Source organism: Coffea arabica, chromosome 6c (assembly GCF_036785885.1).
Source record: "Coffea arabica cultivar ET-39 chromosome 6c, Coffea Arabica ET-39 HiFi, whole genome shotgun sequence".
In the NCBI taxonomy this organism is placed as follows: domain Eukaryota; kingdom Viridiplantae; phylum Streptophyta; class Magnoliopsida; order Gentianales; family Rubiaceae; genus Coffea; species Coffea arabica.
In genome coordinates, this window is record NC_092320.1 from 29,762,739 (window position 1) to 29,783,042 (window position 20,304).

At 36.6% G+C, this 20,304-nt stretch overlaps 1 protein-coding gene across 5 annotated transcripts; it reads right to left on the reverse strand.

The window, feature by feature from the left end:
- Positions 1–4,128: 4,128 nt before the first annotated feature.
- Positions 4,129–20,049, reverse strand: LOC113693505 (uncharacterized). 5 transcript variants are annotated; one of them, XM_072053387.1, is made up of 16 exons: positions 19,759–20,049; positions 19,500–19,631; positions 18,442–18,558; positions 17,912–17,962; positions 17,363–17,452; positions 17,116–17,262; positions 16,714–16,824; positions 16,401–16,469; positions 14,237–14,965; positions 12,790–12,954; positions 10,618–10,774; positions 9,786–9,928; positions 5,558–5,836; positions 5,336–5,470; positions 5,065–5,243; positions 4,129–4,488 (listed from the first exon to the last, which is right to left on the reverse strand). In XM_072053387.1, the coding sequence occupies exons 1-16, from the start codon at positions 19,849–19,851 to the stop codon at positions 4,422–4,424; spliced, it is 2,664 nt and encodes an 887-aa protein (XP_071909488.1). In that variant the 5' UTR covers positions 19,852–20,049; the 3' UTR covers positions 4,129–4,421. The 5 variants fall into 5 exon arrangements, with proteins under 5 accessions (XP_071909488.1, XP_071909492.1, XP_071909491.1 ...); XM_072053391.1 differs by having other exon boundaries at positions 10,618–10,684; positions 18,442–18,579; positions 19,759–20,010; XM_072053390.1 differs by having other exon boundaries at positions 10,618–10,687; positions 18,442–18,579; positions 19,759–20,000.
- Positions 20,050–20,304: the final 255 nt, after the last annotated feature.

Sequence of the window (20,304 nt, forward strand, 5' to 3'; positions counted from 1 at the left end):
ACATACATTTTCACATTATTACTTTACTCACCTTATCTTGTACATCCATTTGCACACTTCCACTTACACACTATTGTTTTTATCACTTTTTCACTTCACACAAACTCACATTTTCACATGGCATGCATTCATTTCACTCATTTTTACGTCATTTAAGATTATGTGTGACCTCTCCAAAGGATCATTATTGGGCTTCACAATTAATGTGATTGGCATCATTCAAGTTTTGGAGAGAAATTTTACCCCCCATGTCCCCCTAGGTCTAGGTTTTGCATTCATATAATCATATCCAACATGCGATACATACCTTGGGTAGAAAAGTAGGAAACGTGGGGCTAAGTCACGCAACTAGCTTTGGCTAGGGTAAGGGAGTGCCTTAGGCTCCGCCTTTGCCTTCTCCCTTACCAAATGTGACTCTCGATCCCTTTCTTTGGTTACGTAGACCTAAAAGTTTTCAAAAAGGGTTTGTTTACTTTTTCATTCAAAAACTAAAAAATCATTTTTGGGTGACTTGGTACACCCTAACTCTATACCAAGTGGCGACTCCATTTTTCATACAAAAAACCCTTTTGAACTTTATTTGGCCAAACCGTCGCATTTCACAATCCCACGGCCTTTATTTTCACTTTCACACGTTCACATACATATCACACACACCACACACACTTCCACACTACATATCAAAAAGTGGGGAGCGACAATGTCAACGCAAATGAGGGGTTTTACTTATCAAAATGTATTTTCAAATGATTGGAGGAATAAGGGGAAATAACAGGAGAATGAATGAACGAATGAATGAATGGCTCCTTGTGAGCACGTATCCTTTTAATGAATGTGTTCTTATCACTTTCCATTGTAATGTTTCTTGAGTTATTGATTGTTTATGGTAACTGCATTGAACTTATCGCTTGATTATATGTTCGGAACCTCACTGAGTTTTTAACTCATCCCTTTAGTTTTGTTTTCCTTAACAGGGGAAGGCGAACAAGGACGAGAGATCGGTGTAGACTAGCTTGGTCTAGTTCTTTCATTTCTTTTGTAATGGTTCTCGCCCTAACGCTTGGCATGGGCTGGATGTATGAAGAATTGAGAACCTTTGTATATTCAATGGTTGAACTCCCTTTTGAGATAGAAATGTAGATAAGTTTCGTTTTAAGTTTTGGATTTTGTTATACAAATTCTTGTGATTTTATTCCGATTTTGATTGAGGTCTAAAGTGAACGACTGAGTCCCGGCAAGAGTTGGGCAGGCGGTCCGCCGAACCCTTTGGTTCGCTTTAGGGTGAGGTGGGGCTGTCACAAAATTCATGACATCATCTTCATCAGGTAGACTCTCCTCTTTGTCACTTTGCTCAGCCTACAACCAGGAGTCATCATCACTTGATATGAATGTCTCATCATCTCCTGCAGTTTCATCTTGAGCTTCAGCTCTCCTAATAGTATCTCTGATTCCCAAGTTTTCTTGGCCACCTCCCAAGTTGTTAATTGGATTATGAACAGGAGGAATTAAATCTAGATGATCCACATAGAGATTGATCACCAGCTCATTCTCGTGTAACTTGAACATTTGCTTGACTTCTTCAGTGTTCACATCCATAGTTTTAGCACTTCATCGAATATCACACCATTGATCACCAACTCATTCTGGTGTAACTTTAACATATGCTTGACTTCTTCTTCACTGTTCACATCCATAGTTTTAGCACTTCATAGAATATCACACCTTAGATGTAGTAGATAATTCAGATTCCCAGGAATTTCATGCAGTGCTCTTTCACAAACATTATTTAGAAGAACTACGTATGAATACTCATCAGGCTTCACACTGGGAATCCTGATTTTTTGTCCCCTATAATTAAGTATAACGTCGTGTATAATAACATGTGGCATATTGTCACACACACAATCACTTTCAGTATTCTTGTTAATGATTATGAAGAACATAAGCGCACTAATTCTCTATTAGCAAATTAACTAATCAACATTTTTGTTCATTGACATGTACAGAATCTTGTACAGTCAAAGAATCAAAGTGTTCATGACTTAAATAACAAATGTGTATTGCTTTAGCATCTGAACCCAGATTTCTAAGCTTTATTTTTCCTCTATAAAGCTACACTTTAGAAGTATAATGCCAAGATCACTCATTTTCATTCAACAACCTCGGCTCATTCAACCAAACATCTATGACAACAGGTCTCTCTTAAATTAGTTGAATACTTTCTGGGTTTAAGTTCACTTAAGTGCTAGTCAGTCATCAACAATAAGTATTTCACACTTTTATTCCATGCCGGTCATTTACATCATAGAAAAGTATGTCAGCTTACTAACTCATCTCCATATAAGCATATGATTAGGCTATATACGAACAATACTAGCTATGACTACTATCAAACACACCACGTGCATGTCAATATATAGACTTTCATGCACATTTGGTAAACATTCAGGACCTGAAATCATCATGATCAGTTTTAACTAAGTTTAATAAACATCAAAAGTTTTGATCTTTACCTCTACTTAGTTTCATGGAGCTTGAACTTCGGATATTAGATGCCCTTGTCCACAAGTCCTTCACTGGATGAAGGATCACAAGTAGCTGTTTCTCTAGCTCCTTCGGTTCTGTCCAAGAAAATCTTTTGGTTTCTTGCAAAAGTACTGAAGAAGTGCTGGTACAGGTGCTAATTGGCGCCTTGAGCCATTTATATATCTCTAACTAATTGCCACCAACTAGCATAATAAAAGATTGTGTATTAAACCAATTATTTTCTACTAGATACTGCTTCTATCAGTGTAGTAACTTTTTAGGGGCATTTTGGACATTTTGTGACTGCTAAGTGCTAACGGTGACATTTGATGACTGACACGCGAAAGGGAAGGTTGGCATAATTATGGATATTAGAAGGTATTTTTGTGAAACTATAAAAAATTTCAGGGGAGATTTCTCAAATTATCCCTAAAGCAAAGAAACTTGTAGTCACCCAACAAAATTTTGCATCACTGTTTCTCATTTCATGTGCTCAATAATTCCCAATGGTAGATTTAGTTTGATCAGTCTGTCTTGTATTGTTTCATGCGTATGTGTAGATTAAAGGAGAATAGATGGTGGAAGAAGAGGAATTATAGCCAGACGAAAAAATAACAAGAAATTTCTAGTTTGGGCCTTTCACTGAAGCTAATTACAAGAAGTGCTGCAAATAGTGATAGAAAAAGGAGAAATTAATTAGTTAAAAGGGAATAGTTCCATTAGATCTCCAGCGGCAGAGAAACTGCAGTGACTTTTGATGCCACCTTCCCTGTCAGAGTGCCAATGAAGGTTTTGGGTTTTACCGCTGGTGGTTTTGAAGAGAAGCATGAAGTTTGACTGAGTCTGACTGTAAGGGGTTAGTTTTGGATTTCTATAATAAAGTTTTGCTGGAATCATTAGCCAGTAGAGAACATAATTTAACTCACGGTAGGGATGCATTTGTCAAAACTTCACCGAATTGACGGGGCCTTTTGTCATTCAGTCAGATTATAGGGTTTGTTTGATAATTTGGTTAAACCTCAAGGGAGATAAATGTAATTAACCCATACATGCGTACTCAATCAAGCTTTATTGCGAAATTACATTTATAGGGAAGAGATTTATGGAATTTACCTAAAATCAGTCCTTCACTAAAACAATTTTCATGGGCAGGTACAATCATTTCATTGACTAAAAAATTAAAACAGGAAACAAGAATTCTCGTTAACCAATAAAATGAGCTTGAGAACTCTGAGCTCGAGGTGACTCGGGCTCAATAAGGCACAAACAGGAATTCCGAGCTCATCTGAGTCACGCTCGAGCTCATGTACCAAGGCCACCAGTGAAGCTCGAGCTTCGAGTTCTTTTTTTTCAACTCAAAGTAATTGACTTTTGCCGAATGAAATAAACCTAATCCCAGAGTTAATACCAAAAGCCGGCAACTCTTGGCACAATCCCAGGGACTTGTCTACCTAGAGTTCTTTGCTCTTTCTCAAGCTCGAGTAGCACAGATAAGGATCGAGCTCGACTTTACTCGATTTACGCTATTAGTTGCAAGCAGTAAATATCAGAATTCTCCTTATCAGGATACTACCAACTCAATAATATTTGGGAAATGGCAGATGAAAGAAACTCCAGCACAATGAGCCTCCAAGAACTCGATCAACCATGGACATCCATGGTTGCAAGTTGCAACAGATATATGCAGCACTGGAGCATGTAAATTTACTGACGTCAGGCAGAACAATCAGCTCGGTTTTACAAGGAGCTTTATATAGCTGTTTGTCTTCATCCAGAACGTAGCAATTGGTCAACCATAATCTACTAAAAAACAGCACTTAATCTGGTAAGCAAAACCAAAATATTCACTAAAAGGTGTTGAGGGACATAAAAAGCAGCGGTTGATGATCAATGTTCTACACTATAAGCTCATCTTCAAGATAATTGTACTCAAACGTGAACTCAGTCTTGATTCTCTGGCACCTAAACATGAGTAAGGTATTTCATTAAAACCACAACAATTAAAACCACAACAATGAAAAATTACTAGAAAATGCATATGTCTAATCAGTTTGCTCAGAAGATCGGCAGACATCAATAAGTGCAAGCAATGTATTTGAATTTCCCATTAATGTTGTCCTATTCCAACATAATGGAATGTTACATTTCTTTCCCAAATAATAAATCCTTATTCCTGGTGTATAAATGACTCAAAATAACTGTGAAAGTGTATTCAAGATTTATTAGGCAATAATAACCACATTTAAAAACTTGCACTGATCAGTCGCCGCAAGAAGACGACAACAAACTGCAGATGTGCGGAGAACAACAAACAAAACAGTCAACCTGAAATTTATGAGTTTCCTTCAGTTTCAGTTCTCAATTGCCACAACAAAGTAAGAAAATCAAAAGGCATCTAAAAGCTACAAGCTTAGAGACCAATGCAAAAGGTTTAAGCATGACATCACAAACAAGAGCAAAAATGCAAATATTAGAATTAAAACTGATGTAAATTAGCAAAAAGGAGTCCAAATGAAAATGAAATTAGAACATGCATACCATCCGTGCTGCTCATCATTGCCAATATGGAAATCAAAGTAAACGTATGTCCCCTGTTCATAATCATCAGTGGCAATATCCGGCTCCTTGTGTCTCTGAAACCATGTATTGTACTTCCTATGGTATCTCCATGATTGCTTCTTCAATTCCTTAGCAGCCAGATACTGTTGATAAGTATTCTGCCAATGAAGATTACAGTTTTATCATGCTAGATGACTTGGAAAAGCAAAAAGCAATAGAAGTATTACAAAATGATTAAAATTACTACAACCTGCTGGTAGTAAAATGCAAAGAATAGGGTATCAGTGCCATAGTTATCAGCTCCAAGACGCTCCCAGAAAGCAGGGTTATTGACAATTGGTGCCTGCACTTGGGGATAGCTTGGAGGAGTCACCACAGGGTGTCTCTGTGCAAATGCCAAAGGAAAATATTAGACAAAAATATAGTCACCATATGGAAGAGAACTAAATAGCCAAATAAAATCGTTTCATACTGGAGTATAGCTCTTTGCCCGCTCAGAATCTTTTGGTTGTGGAAGTTTATAAAATGAAGATTCAAGCATCTGTAAATTGTACAACTGGTCATGCATTCCTCCAGATGTTGCAGGAGAAACGCTGAGGTTATCACCAATTGCACCCAGGTCTGCAACACTTCTTCGACCAATGACACCAAGACTTCCAGAAGGTTGACTGGATTGCAAAGGTTGACTAGGAGATAAATCAATGTCCCTTGGCATTTGAGATGATTCTGTAAGAGCGCTACCCGCTCCAGCCTGCAGGAGACACAGGATGACAGCCATCAGACATTCAAAGAGAATTCTGCGACAATAAGTTGGAACCAGCGACTCATTATTACATGAGATTGCATCATGAGCTGAAAATACTCGAAAGCTCATTACTTCCACACTGGGATAGCACTAGACATAATATCCAGGTGTAGGACCCAAATGCATTGAAATCAAAAAGAATATTGACCATTAAAAAAAAATGCTGTAGTGATGCTTCAGGGTGTTATGCTGCTTTTATTATCAAGTAATCTGAGCACATTTTGTTCAACTGAATCTTCAAGACCAAAGCAAAAGACAAAGGATTCAAAATTGAGACATTCTAGCTTGGGTAAAGATCTTGTATGCATCATAATGCTAATCTTCATTACACAGGTCCTAATTCTTATCCTAGTCCCAATAGCCATTTTTCATTACACAGGTTTCCATTTTAAAAGAGAAAATACTGACAAAAAAAAAAACCATCCAAATGGAACCGCTCACATTTTTACTAGGAAAAACAAATGAAAAAAAAACCAATAACTTTCAGGCAGAATATGTACATCAAAGGACATATAGTAGAGTAGACAAACCATAATTCAGATAGGTACACAACCTAATTCAGATGGTTACATGAATTTTTCCCTAAAAGCATGCCATAGAACATGCGACACTGCAGTAAAGCAATTTTTTTATATATTTTCAATGATTTTTCAAAACAGCCATTGAAATGGTTAATAAAGAGCAGCCCAAATATGCAAAATGCTGCTACTTCAAGTTCAATTAACAGGATACGTGGCTCAAATGATACAAACATTCGAACTAAGCAAGCTACCAACCAAAAGCATCCTCATGCCAGCCACATTTTCTATGTTGTTCGAAATCTATAAAATTTGGACACTGCAGCTCCTATAACTATCACATGGAATGTGAAATTTGTTTGCTATAACTTCACATGACCAGCATGGCAAGGTGTTATTTATCTATTTATATAACAGTGCTTTTTGTGGAACTTGCCCAACTTATTCATGAGATTTCATCAAATATCTCTAAATCTTTGATCAGGTTGCCATAAAAGCAAGCAAAATTTGTGTCTACGACTTAAAAATGGATACGTAAATGTGATTAATACAGGCATATGCGCATAATAGACACTTCAGTGGAAGTTTCTGAATATGGAGGCATTGGCTGAGGCACTTCATATCCCATGAGGCCCTGCAATACAAAACTACCAACAGAGGAGCTGTAAGCCTACAAAATTTTGCAAATAAAACCACTGGATGAAATTATGCTACATGGTTAAACACCATATCTCACAAGAGCAAGTTGCCCATCATTTTTCTAAACATGCAAGATGAATAGCAACTCTCTCCCTCCCTCCTTGAAACTTTGCCTCTCCCTCAAGAATGGACTTTATCATTTTAGGCAAGTCCTTGCTGGCCTTCATAACATTTCCTTTTCTTCAACTCTAAACATAACTGTTAGTAATTATCTCCAGTTTTGTCCAGTATCCTGACACATCACTCTGATAACTCCAATAATTGGCTGTCTGAAAATGTTACTAATAAAATCCAAAAGTGAAATTTCTACATTTGATGGATTAACATCACAACACAACTCTTATGGGATTAGCAAGTAGAGAAATGAGACAATAGAAAAACATAACACAGAAGAGACTCATTTAATAATATTCCCCAGGAATGAAGAGGATGATATCATCCAACAGATTCCTAATCAGTATAGTTGTTAAAGGTGCACAAGGAACAGTGCCAAGCCACTGAGGATACTAAGGGACAACTTTACATCTTGATCTTGCAAGTATGGTAATGTTGCAAAGGCAGCACAAAGAGACAAGGCACATGGGACTTGAGGCACAAGCCTCTCTGAAGTTCTGGAATGCTTTATCAGTTGTACCTTTTCAGTTTGTGTTCCCATCTAACTTGACTTGTAGTTTAAACAGAAGCAGTTAAAATCACTGGAGTGCGGAGATCTATACTATCATATCTTTCATAACCTTAAATTCAGATCCAATAACTGTAATTACCATATCAAGGCTTAAACTAAATCCTTAGGCCCCCTCCAGGCTACAGCTATATTTCTATCCTAGTTCCCCAGTTCCCCAAAGCTGATATAATTTTCCACCCTCAGCCAATATTCTCTTGCCTTCTTTCCTGTCTCTTCCCATTCTTCACCTCTCACCCCGCCACTTTCATCAGTTACTAATTTCTTGTTCTTTTATTATAACACTACTCTACCTTCTGCACTCATATCACTACTCTCAACCTCCTCGTCTTCTTGTTCGCCTGAGGATTGCAAGCACTGAAATTCATGCTTGCACCTAAGCGACAAGGTATTCTGGTGCGTCAGTGCACCTTGTGCCTGTAGCACCTCTGCGACCAATAACTCAACGATTTCTGTTGATCCTTTTATTTTAAATCGGAAAGAAGGCAATTAAGGCTGAACTTTTAAAAGAGAACACAGTCATGGAAAATCCAAGAGGTGGCAAATTGTATCGCTCATCAAGAATTAGAAGCTCACACGATAAAGGTGACAAAAACTGTCATACCATGTGAAATTTCAGCATATTACAGATTCACCACTTAAGATTCAATTAGCAACCTCAAACCTCCATAACTAGACGGAAATAGCCATGGAAGTTTACAATACTAGAGAAATACAATATCCCACATATGCAACTTTTACAATTACGTCAGCGAGTCCTTCAACCTCCAAAAACTTTATCTCTTACCAATATCCTCATGTTTAAACACCAGTTCTGTAATACTCAAAGCATTATATTCATCAGATAAATTCAGAAGACTGAAGACAAAGCAAAGCCAAGATAAACTTACTGCTAAAGGACACAGGCGAAAATACACTTATTTAGATAAATCTATGTGCTCTCTCATTCAACCTAAAGATAATCCTTGAGCATAACAGCATATGACTATGTTCAATAATGGACCTCACTCCAGAACTTCATAACTGCAAAGTCACAAAAGATCTGGACTTGCAAGACTATTGTTTGATCCAGCAAAACCCTAGATTCAATCAAGAAATCACAAAATTAATGACAAAATTACAAGGAAATCTTGCCAGAATAAGTAGGCCAAGTTTTATAAGCGGCTTCTCAAATGAAGGTTGCTATATGGTGGAATATATGGGTGTTAACTTTAGTGTCCCTGCAAACCTATTAGTAAAACTTGTTACAACGTGGGATATACATGTGTCCTCTCCTAACTCAGCTTGACACTATCCAGCAAGCTACCACTCCCCAAACAATCATTTAGAGAATGTGAGTTTGAGCGTTTCAGATAAATAAATGTTGAATGCAAACAATCAAGTACTAAGAGCATCTGATAAGTGATTCTAGCGTACACTAAAATACAACTATGTAGAGAGAATCCAATAGCAATACTAAACTAAAGCAAGTGGCACGACAATTTACTACTTAGGCTTAAATTTTTGGCACCACTCAGTTGTTGCCTTCCTGACGGAGCTTTTGATGAATTCTTTGTGCATAACCTAAGTCAAGAAACCTATTACAGAATATTCATGAATTTGATCTCAGAAAATGTACAAAATCAATGTGTCCACAACAATACAAACTCCACCTACACTGCCCTCAGCGCATCAATTGAGCTGCTAGGAGCTCAGCCATGGAGCATGCTTGTGATTATTGTAGCAATACAAAGTCCAAGAGGATAAGAATATGACTGTTTACAAATTGAGTCACTGGGATGCTAGACCATGCAGCATTTGTAGTACGATTTTGAATACAAATACTCAAAGGATGTCCACAATATTTGCAACTTTGAATTTATCTATACTATTGAAAATCAGCTAATCATTTGTGTATAATAGCCAAAATCTTTGCAAAAACCAGCACTAGTCATAAAGCTACTTCAAAACGTCAGAAAAGTTTTTGGAAAGAATAATAAAAACAAAATATACATACCGGAGGATCCAACGCATATGAAGCCTTCATATCATCCTCGTTCATCAGATTCTTCACAAGTCCAGAGTTTCCAATAGATTCAGAAGAATCCTCAGATACTGCAGGTTGCTGATGCAACTCCTCCACTTTTGCATGACCAACATCTGTAGTTGGAAACAAAGTATCTTCATTCAACATTTGTATATTCTAATAATACAATGGCCACAAAAGTAGCAAACCATTACTGTGATACAGAGAGAACTATTTCACCTTTCCCAGTGTGGAAAACCTAACAAGCACATTTTCTTTCCCCACTCCCCCTTCCCCTCACCCCCCAAAAATTTGGTGCACCTAATAAGTATATCAACAGCGAAACCACAATGTAAAACATTGCTCCTACAATGCTACCTTGATATTATTAATTGCTGCAAACTAAGATAAGTGTGCAGTCTCCACATTGGAGCCAATTAAGTTGCAATAAATTTGACCACAAAATGGATACCAGGAAAGTTTAGAATGATACATACGCATATAAAAATTCCACTGCTCCCTCATTCCTGACCATAAATCCCAGATCTTTGATGCACAATATACCAGGCATTTTCTAGACAAATCCTTGAGATATAAACTAAAAACTTCAATTGACACCATACATTCACCAAATATATACATTTTGACAAGTATGGGATTCTTGGTAAATTTCCATTTTGGAAAGGTTGCATAACATTAGAGGTTAAATACAGCCAAATTGTCAAAGAAAATGAATGCTTGAAAGAAACTGACTAATCTTGTAAAAAGCTAATGATGCATAATCAAAAACTAAGTATAATGCTGATGCTGTAATTCAGAATACCAGCATCTCTAGACCCTGCCAATATTTGAGTCTGCTGACTTGACGACTGATGGATTGGAATGGGCTGCTGCTGCAATGAGGGAGATGATGGAACACTGTTAAGACCAGCTGGTTGAACCCCAAGTTGAGGCGAGATAGAGGAGCTTTGGGAATTGAACTGAAAATATCATTCATAATTACATGACACTAAAAAGAATCTCATCACATGTAACAAGTCATCAATTATGACATTACATATAAAATTCGGGGTCAAGAACAAAATGACTTCTGTTCTCTTATGGTTAGCATTTTATATCTGTTCACCATTCAATTAAACAAGCACTATGAACTTTTACAGCATATCTACAACAATAACTTAATTGTGCAACAGCACTCATGTCAACAGTCTCTAGCTAAGTTTGGGACAGTGGGGAAGGCTATACCGCTTGAGATAAAAAGAAAAGAAACAAAGCCTCCTAACAATCAAATAAACTAGGGACTTTTAGGTCGATAGATGTCTCAGGACACAACATAGCTAGTAGAAAAAAATCGGCAGACACAGCAATTACTTTTGCCTGGACTTTGCTCTTTCCACCACTGATATCAAAAGTTCTTTCAGCAACTAGTTCATTTATCTTTTCAAGCCACGTGAGCACTGCCCACAAATTTCACCTGATTCCTAACTCATTCATCTTCCAGATAAACCTTGCCTACAATCCTTGTAACTTTTATAAACTATGTTACATAGACTGACATATCGGTGTCAGAACTGGTATGTGTCTAATGTCAGATTAGATACTATTCCAAAAGCGATATACAGGGACACAATCAAAAAGTTTTATATGGATACGGAAGTGCTAGCTCATATGATTTATCAGCAGTATTTTACAATTATGAAAAAGATGGCTCTAGAACAGAACAACCTCCCATCTGCCATAGAACATGACAAAGTCAAGCTTTCCAACCAGGGCCCCCGCGTATCTTTTTTGAAAAAGGGATGAAAGAGAGAAAAAATCAGACCAGGCAAAGAGAGCAGATTCACTAATCTAGCGATTGCAAACTCTTACAGCTCTATAGGTTCTTTGGTGAAGTTTTATCACCAAAAAGCAATCATCAAATAATTAATGAGCATTGATTGCTGATAAAATAAATGTCATTTAAGATAAAGATTTTATCCATAGAACTATATATCCCTTATAGGAAAAAGTTCAAGTTGCCCAGGAGCATTAAATTCTGTATAATGAACAAGTTGCTATAGGTGATGCCGGCCTAGGGCTAGCTTTAATTATTTCGCCATGATATACCTAATCCATGGGGATTGTCTTGATCGTCGCATATCCATAATTTCAGTCCTTCATTCCTTCCCTAATTTATACTTAAGAGAGGAGTCTTACAGTTAATTCATCCCCTAAAGATCCTATGGTCTCTTGTTCTGTTACAACAGTTACCTCTATCTTATCACGTGCTAATCCATCTGTTGATTATTATTATTATTATTATCATCTTTCTACTTTCGCCAAATTGTTATATTTTGTTAATTCTTACTCATCGTTCGCTCTACCACCACCTTTCTTGTCTTCTTTTTTTAAAATTTTTTCCTATCAGACCATTCAAACTGTCAATGGAGAATGCTGGCCAAATTTAGCTCTTCACGGCAATGTGCGAGCCATAAATCCTTCATGAAATTTCATCCAATTCCAGATTCGAGTTAGCATTGACTACAACCCACCTAACACAACTTTTTCTTCTCTCCTTCATCGTATCAACACGGATGTGTACACTTAATTTGATCATGTGTTTGTATGTGCATGTCTTTTACATATATATATATATGGATATGTACCATATTATAGATTTATGTTTACATGCAGTTTCTAGCCATTTTTACAGCTGTAAATTTCAAAATGAAGGGAATCTAAGCACTTTAACACATAGTTTACCCAGATCATAACAGCCTACTATTCCTTTTCATTTTGGTAGACATTCATTGATACAACAAACAAGGACGGCAGAAGTAGGATAGGCTTCATTCTATGTTATTATCTCTGCAATGATGGTGTACCATCATGCTTAAAAAAGTAACATGTGCCAAAGGAAAATATTTGTGTGTACATATACCAGCCCACTTGTACAGACAGTTACAGGAAACTAAGTAACAGGAAGAACTTCTAGTCAAGAAAGCAGAAAGATCACCTGCTGCAAGAGGGAATTCTGTTGCTGAGCAGAGAATTGTTTATGATTCCCTCCGCTAAGAGGCAAGCCAAGAAGGTTAGTTTGACCCTGCTGAACCTGCTGAAACCGCTGCAGAAACTTCTCCCTCTGGTCAGGAGCAATTTCAGTTCTTCCACGGAATTGTCCCTAAGAAAGTATATTATCAGTTGTAGACTCAAATATGTCAAACCAAAAGACCATGCAAATATATTTCACACATTATACATAACAGTCATTACTAAGCCAATTAAGTTTTTTACCACAAACCCATATTATACGGTTTGATCCATTCTAATAGTTACCATACAATGATTTATTTCTCCACCATCAAAAGTCCTATTATGCTTGAGTTCCAGAACTATCGCTCCTTTGTAAAAATAGCTTCAAGGTTTCTAAATCAAGGGTATGGGTATCGCGAAATAAATTAAATACATAGATTAACTGCATTTAATTAAACTGTGCAACTAGGCAAAATCCAGTTAGAAGAATGTCAAAGGTAGAATTGGATCAAGGAATACTTCATCAATCCCAATGAAACAGTCATTATCTTCATTGCAGATAGTTCTCATATCATAATTCATTTCTCAATCTTCAAAAGTCCCATTAATTACGAATTGCGTAACTTTCTTTTATTAAAATAGCTTCGGGGCTTCAAAATCAAGGGTATGGGTATCGTGATAGAATTTAAAAATGCAGATGAACTGCATTCAATTAAATTGTGTGAAGCGAAGTAAATGATTCCAATTAGTAGAATGTGAAAGATAAAAGTTGATAAAGAAATAGTGCCTTCCTCCCATTGATAGTCATTCTGTCCTTTTTAGGTTATCCGAAAATATATCACTTGCCTTCATTTGACTAACATGTTCCCATTCAAAATCTACTTTTACCCTCAAGACACTTAAAAAAATCAATTCATTTGCCTTTTATCGGCCCACTAATTGTTACCAAGGAAAACAAAAAAGAAAAGGAAAAACACGTGCACAGTTCATGAAAGCCACCAAAGGTAAAGCAACTAAATGGCTTGATTGCATGTGTTATTCAGCGATAATATTTTGAAATTGAAAAACAACTTCATGGTTCCACACTTCTTATGTAATAATTACAATTTTCAAAAACTATGCACTGTTAATAACAATTACAATTTCCGTGACAACAGGGAGTACAAAAATTGGGTTGGAAAACAGCCCAGCAGTTGCTATAAAAAAAAAATTAAGTTACATAAGAATATGCTGAAAGTTCAAAAGATACACTGCATAAGGCCATTATTCAATCAAATACATCTTATAGAAGTAAAAACCAATTAAAGCAAAATTTCAACAACAGGTTTTCCACTTCGATTCTCAGCTTGCACAAAAAAAATATACCATGCAAGCAAGAATGGTAAATTGAAATCAGCCAAAACAGAAGAGCTTACAGCAGAACCACATACCACCTCATTCTGGTTCTGAAAGGAACTTCCAGGCCTCCATTGTATACCATGAACCACAGAAGAAGATAACACCCTCCCAGCCATAGATGCAGCCTCACCAACACTCCCAGCATCAGCTGAGCCAATTCCATCACCAGTTTTCCCAGCCTGTGGCAAGATCATTCTATTACCAAGAGGAGATACAAGTGATTGCACCATGCTACTACTTCCAAGTCTTTCCTCAGCTCCAAGCATGTTTCTTTTTGCCATTTCAGAACCTGACGTTACACTACCAAGGGCTCCATTGCTCGAAATTGTGCTTCCAGAACTGATAGGGACACTACTTGATGGTTGGTTGGATAATCCACCTCTACCAACACCTCGTAGCCCAACTTCAGCAAGAGCTGGGGAAGGTTTACGGCCAGGGAAACTTGTAATGTCTTCTTCCTTTACTGAATAAGGGACACTTACAGGAGATGATGGAACGCCTGCATTATCTAAGAGACCAGTTGAAGAACTTGAACCCAAATGACCAGAGGAAGCAGTTGATGCACCAACGAAGTCACTTGTAGCTTTCACAATACCAGGATTGGAATGGCTTCCTACTGGTGTTGGTGGAGCAGAAGCAGCAGCTGAACTGCTTTTAGGAGGGGGAGTCCTTGCAACAGTATCAGTAGTGTCCTGGGTTGCCGTTTCCTCAACTTGCTCTTGGGGAGAAGCGCCTTGTTGATTGGCAGATGTAGCTGTAGCCTAAATATATGATTACAAAAAAATGTATTAGATTCTCTAAGAGCTTTCTCGAAGGATGAATAAGACGATAAGCGAAACAAATACCAAAAGGCAAGAGAGAGAGAGAGAGAATAGGTATACCAGCAGCGGCTACAATGCCATAGCTAACAAAAGAAAAGTGTAATTAAAGCTTAATGAAGGCTTCCGACCACGCACCACTAAAGGAAGGGATGAACTGAAGAACAAACTTCCAAAACTTTAAACCACTAACATGTAGCTACGGTCCACTAACAACTCCTCAGCTGGCAAAACCTCTAATTGGTCCATCCTTCACCATGATATAGGATACTGATTCTTTATTATATCTATTGACCAGTTTTGAACTAAACCAAAACAAATTTCAGTACCGCCCAATTACTAAGCGCCACCACCCCCCCCAAAAAAAAAAGCACAGAGAGAAGAAAATAGTCTACTTCAATTTCCCACTTTGGTCGCCCAATAACAGTTAATGCCCAGGTTTCATTACTCTTTGGACAAAACTGCTGCACAATGAAATCTCGGAATGCTTAGTTCCATCCCAGTGATAAAAGAGAAATTCCTACAGAACTGGAGAATCAAATTCAAAAAGTTGAACCACTAACAGAGTTTCTCAGTGTTAGCTTGAGTCAACAAACATCAACAGTTCGTGACCATATCAACAAATGAAGAGATTGCAACAATAACAAACTAGGAACCTGCTGCGAAGTATGAATAGGTCAACCAATTTTGTGAAACATGATATAAACTATATAACAGAAACACGTGAAAGGGTAGAAACTCAGCAAATTTTATGGAAATGATCATCCCATGATGACGCTACAAAGACAGAACACATCTCCTAACATGTCATCATATGCCAATAATGCTAATAACTGCTGTCTATCCTTCAGTAGATTTTTATACAAGAATTTCTATATTTAAAAATTCAGTATTTTGTCTTCAAATAAGAAAAAGGACATATTTTGCACAGCCATTAAATGCCAATTATCAAAGTCAAGTGCCATAATCCTCCTTTCTTTCATTTTTTTCAGTTTTCAATAAAGAAATATTATTTTGTTTCAGAAAAGAAAGATGGAAAACTAATCCAAACTGTTCATATAATGCCTAGATTCGAAGTGTCATGACCAATAAAATTATTCAGCAAACCAGACCACGAACTATCACAAGCTATTACAAATGTCAATCAAAAGTACTGATTCCTCTAATATCAAAACTTTTAGTTCAACTAATTTTTCCAAATACATCCATCATCTAGCAATGGAATCAGTGGGTCTGAAGCTGCTCCAGAAATAAACATTCCCCTTCGGAAATGCAGAGTGGAAAAGAACATGAGGACATTCAAGACAAGATCTCAAAAGGACTCCTTTATCAGAATTAAAAGCAGCTTAACAATTAGGGACGGGGGGCAAAAACATACAGGTACTTGAGCAGCAGGTGTAGCCAAATGATTTTTCATGCTTAAAACTGCATTGGAGGCACTGACACCCTGGAGAACAATAAGAAACGTCAAACAGTTCTGCGAGCTAGCAAAAGTGCAAGACAACTCAAAACTCCTACTAAACTATTGCGTGAGTGTAATTGTACAATTACTACATTTCAATATAAACAAGGCTCTTTCAACAAGTATATTTACCAAGTTTAAATCTTCAAGGGAAAAACAAAAAGCCAATTGACAAAACACCTTATGTTAAATCAACAACATAGGGTAAAGTGGCAAATATAATTTTTACCTTAACAAGACCAGGAGGGCCAATTGTTACTAAATCTTCAAGAGACTCCACCTTGTCTAAAGGTAAAGAGCTGTAAAGCTCGTCAACATCATCGAAATCATCGAAATCCTCCTACAAAAGAAGTATGATCATCTCTTGAATCACAATAGAAATGCCAGTCAAACAGGAAAGCTAGCAGTGAAGGCATGCTGACAGGATACACAAAATGGAAATCCTATCAGAGAACCATATATAACATTCAACAGATGATCATCATTATAGCAGATTATTATTCTTTGCCACCTGAAAATTAGCACACAAAGGATGATTACATTATAAGTACTTGAATGAGAATAATGCATTCTGCGCTAGCTAATTACTTCAGAATGCATACGAAAGCTGCCAAATATTCAGATAGATAACCTGATTACGCTCAACATAATCGTCCAAGAAATCTTTAACATCATTAACTGTTTCAGGACTTAATTCATCATTGTCCAGTAGTCTCAAAATCAATTCTAGTTTCATTATATGAGCCTTGTGTCGAGCAATTGACGTCTCCAAATGTGTCTGCAGGAGAAAAAATAAATAAAATAATTCTTCAATCAATAATGATATAGGCCAATGAGAAATCACATGCACATTAATAGGATAAATTCATATCCCTTACCAGTCTAGGAGGCCTTGTTTTCCCTTTTTTTACAGAGAGACCCTCGATTTCAGCTTCAAAGCTATCAATTTGATTTTCTAGTTCGCTCACCTACTCACGGACAAAAGGAAAACAAGTACTAAAAACCTTAATGATTTCAAAGAAATTACAGGCATATAGTAAAGACAAACTTAGCAGTAAAAACAGAAACAACATCAACCAAAAATAAAATGCGAATTGAAAGACAATGCATAATATATTGCCCAGAAGATTAAAAGTTAAACCAAATAATCATAAGCAGTTGTTGAAAACATGAAGAGACTGGAAAACCATCAGTCAATAGCAACTTATTGGCTATAAACAAGTGAAACAACTAATTTCTCAAAGAACACCATTTCTCAGAAAGTTTCAAGAAGGTAGCATGGATTTGCATCACCATAAAAGAATGAAAATGAAAGCATGAAATCTAAGAACTTCCAATAATTCAAAATGGAAGCATATCTTCACAAAACCAATATTGTTTCCAATTAAACATATATTACAGCAAAAGACAAAGTGTCAGATCCATACCACATTGTTCAGCCAATCTCTTGTATCTGATTTAGCTTTCTCCTTCGGATCCTACAATGAAATTGAATAACGTTCGACAATAAGCAAAACCACTGATGGACAAATAGGCAGCACAAATAGATCAAAATAATCTCAGGGTTCTAGATTGATGATCCTAAAACTCTATCATAAGAATATGCATGGAAAACCATAAATGAAACATCTGATGAAGCTAAATATAGTGAACAGGTTCAGAAATTTTTATAAATTCATATGAAAATTTTTCAACTCTACAAAGATCAACATTACCACAGGCACCAAGCTCCCCCCCCCCCCAAAAAAAACAAATCACCCACAAAAAAAGAAGTTCAAAGTAATAACCAAACAAAAACAGGGAAAAAATGTGGAATGTAAAACTGGCCATGGTGTACATTAAATGAATTGCACATGAAAAAATGCTAATTGAAAGATATACATGAAGATGGGTGATATGAGAAAATTACCAAGATCAAAGTGAAGAATCAGAGGAAATCATGTGCCAGAAAGCTTACCGTCTTAGGCTGTTGGCCCAGGCCTTCTTTTGAAAATGCTTTTGTTTTAGTTTCCTTCTCACAGATTTTAAATCGTTCCATTTCACGCTCAATTTGCTTCCGAGCATCCATAAGAGCCTGCTCATAAGAGGCACTAACCTATGTCAACACGTATCACAAGAAGATTTATGGTCAACTTCTGCATGATTTATGAGATTCAAAATATCTCCAATTTAATCAACATATACAAATATAAGAAAACATGTATCACAAAAACACTTATGGTCAACTTCTGCATGAGTTGAGAGGTTCAAAAATAACCTAACCTAAGATACATAAAGATATTATAAAGTGACTGAACAGGACCGACAACAGACAAATGAAGGTAAAGTAGTGCTGCAATACAAGAAAAAAGAAAGCAAGTAGATAAACTCAACATAAATGTATAATCAGTGCAACTGACTCAAGCACCTTACAGACAAGGTCGTACATCATAAATTGGTATATTTCATTAAAACCAAAACATTAAAACTAAAACAAAGCAGATGTTTAAATAAGTCAGAAGTTCATAACGTCCATGCTTAAAATCTTCATAAAGATCCAACTCCAAAATGGTAAGACCAATTCCTTTTTGAATTTAAGGATGTCATTTCTTCTATTGCAGCAAAAATAATGCAGAACTTCAATTGCTAGAAAACATTGACTCTTCACCATCAAAGGAACTTGTTCTAATGAGTCATGCTATTAAATTACACATTAGTCAAAAAAATAAAAACCCAACTTGATGCACTTATCTAAAGATCAGACATGAAATGTAATTAACATCGCATTCCCTACAATCCCAGAATTAGGATTACCATAAAGAAAGAGAAGGATGAGAAGAAAGCCAAATTTCATTCAAGTTCCCAAAATCTTTAAAAAAAAAAAAAATTAACCCCTATATAAAAAGGGTCAAATTCTTTACAGCCTTGCTATGCATGCATGAACAAATTCCAGAGAATTTACTGTTCAAGAAACTAATTAAACAACAGCAATAAGAAGAAGAGCAAAAACCAGGAAGCAGTGGGGAAAAAAGTCACCTTTTTATCCTTAATTTCACTGGATTGGATCCATGTCTTAATTTGGTCTCTGTATCTTTGAAGCTTTTTAATTTCCTTCTTCAAATCCGCTTCAAATTTCTCCTTCTGATTCGCATTGTCCGTATCATAAACCTACACTCACGAAAAAATTGGCAAATGAACAAAAACACTCTACATGCAATGAAACCAATTAAGCACAGATAATAATAATAATAACTAAACGCCAACAAACACAGTTAAAATCATAGATTAGAAAAACCTTGTTCCAAATGCTGTCGAATACATCGACGCCTTCTTGAACCTTCTTAAGAACCCGATCGATTTCTCCCTGCAGCTTTCGACTTGCGCCCATTTCTCAATCTTATTAAACAAAAAAAAAAACCCCCCTCAATTGAAATCCGTCAAATCGAACATATGAAACTAGGGTATTTCTTGACGAAATTGAATAAAGGGGCGATTTTCGTTATTTATTTGTTTGGTTTCTTTGATTTATACTTTCTGGGTTTTGGTTCGTTTTTGTGATTTTTGGGGTTTTGATAGTTATAGCATTGGCAGGCACTCTCGCTTGAGCGTTTTCACTAAAGTGCAAGCTGTCAGAAAGAGAGAGTTGAATTTTGGGCAAATGACAACGTTGTCCCTCAATTATTTTTTACAGCTGAAATTTTCCCCCAACTTTTTGCAGCCAATTTGGTCCTTCTATCTGCTCACTCCCCCAAGAAAAAGCAAAATTTCACATCCTATCATTGATCCGGTGCAAAAAGTCACACACGACTCCACTTAAAATTGTAAAAACAATTGAAGTTGA

Bases quoted from the DNA above. Each gene is read 5' to 3' on its own strand.
- LOC113693505 (XM_072053386.1), bottom strand. From the start codon at position 19,851: ATGGGCGCAAGTCGAAAGCTGCAGGGAGAAATCGATCGGGTTCTTAAG. The intron at 19,632-19,758 runs GTTTTTCTAATC...TCGTGAGTGTAG, and splicing joins TCGACAGCATTTGGAACAAG to GTTTATGATACGGACAATGC. The intron at 5,244-5,335 runs GTTGTAGTAATT...CTTCATTGGCAG, and splicing joins TTGCATTTTACTACCAGCAG to AATACTTATCAACAGTATCT.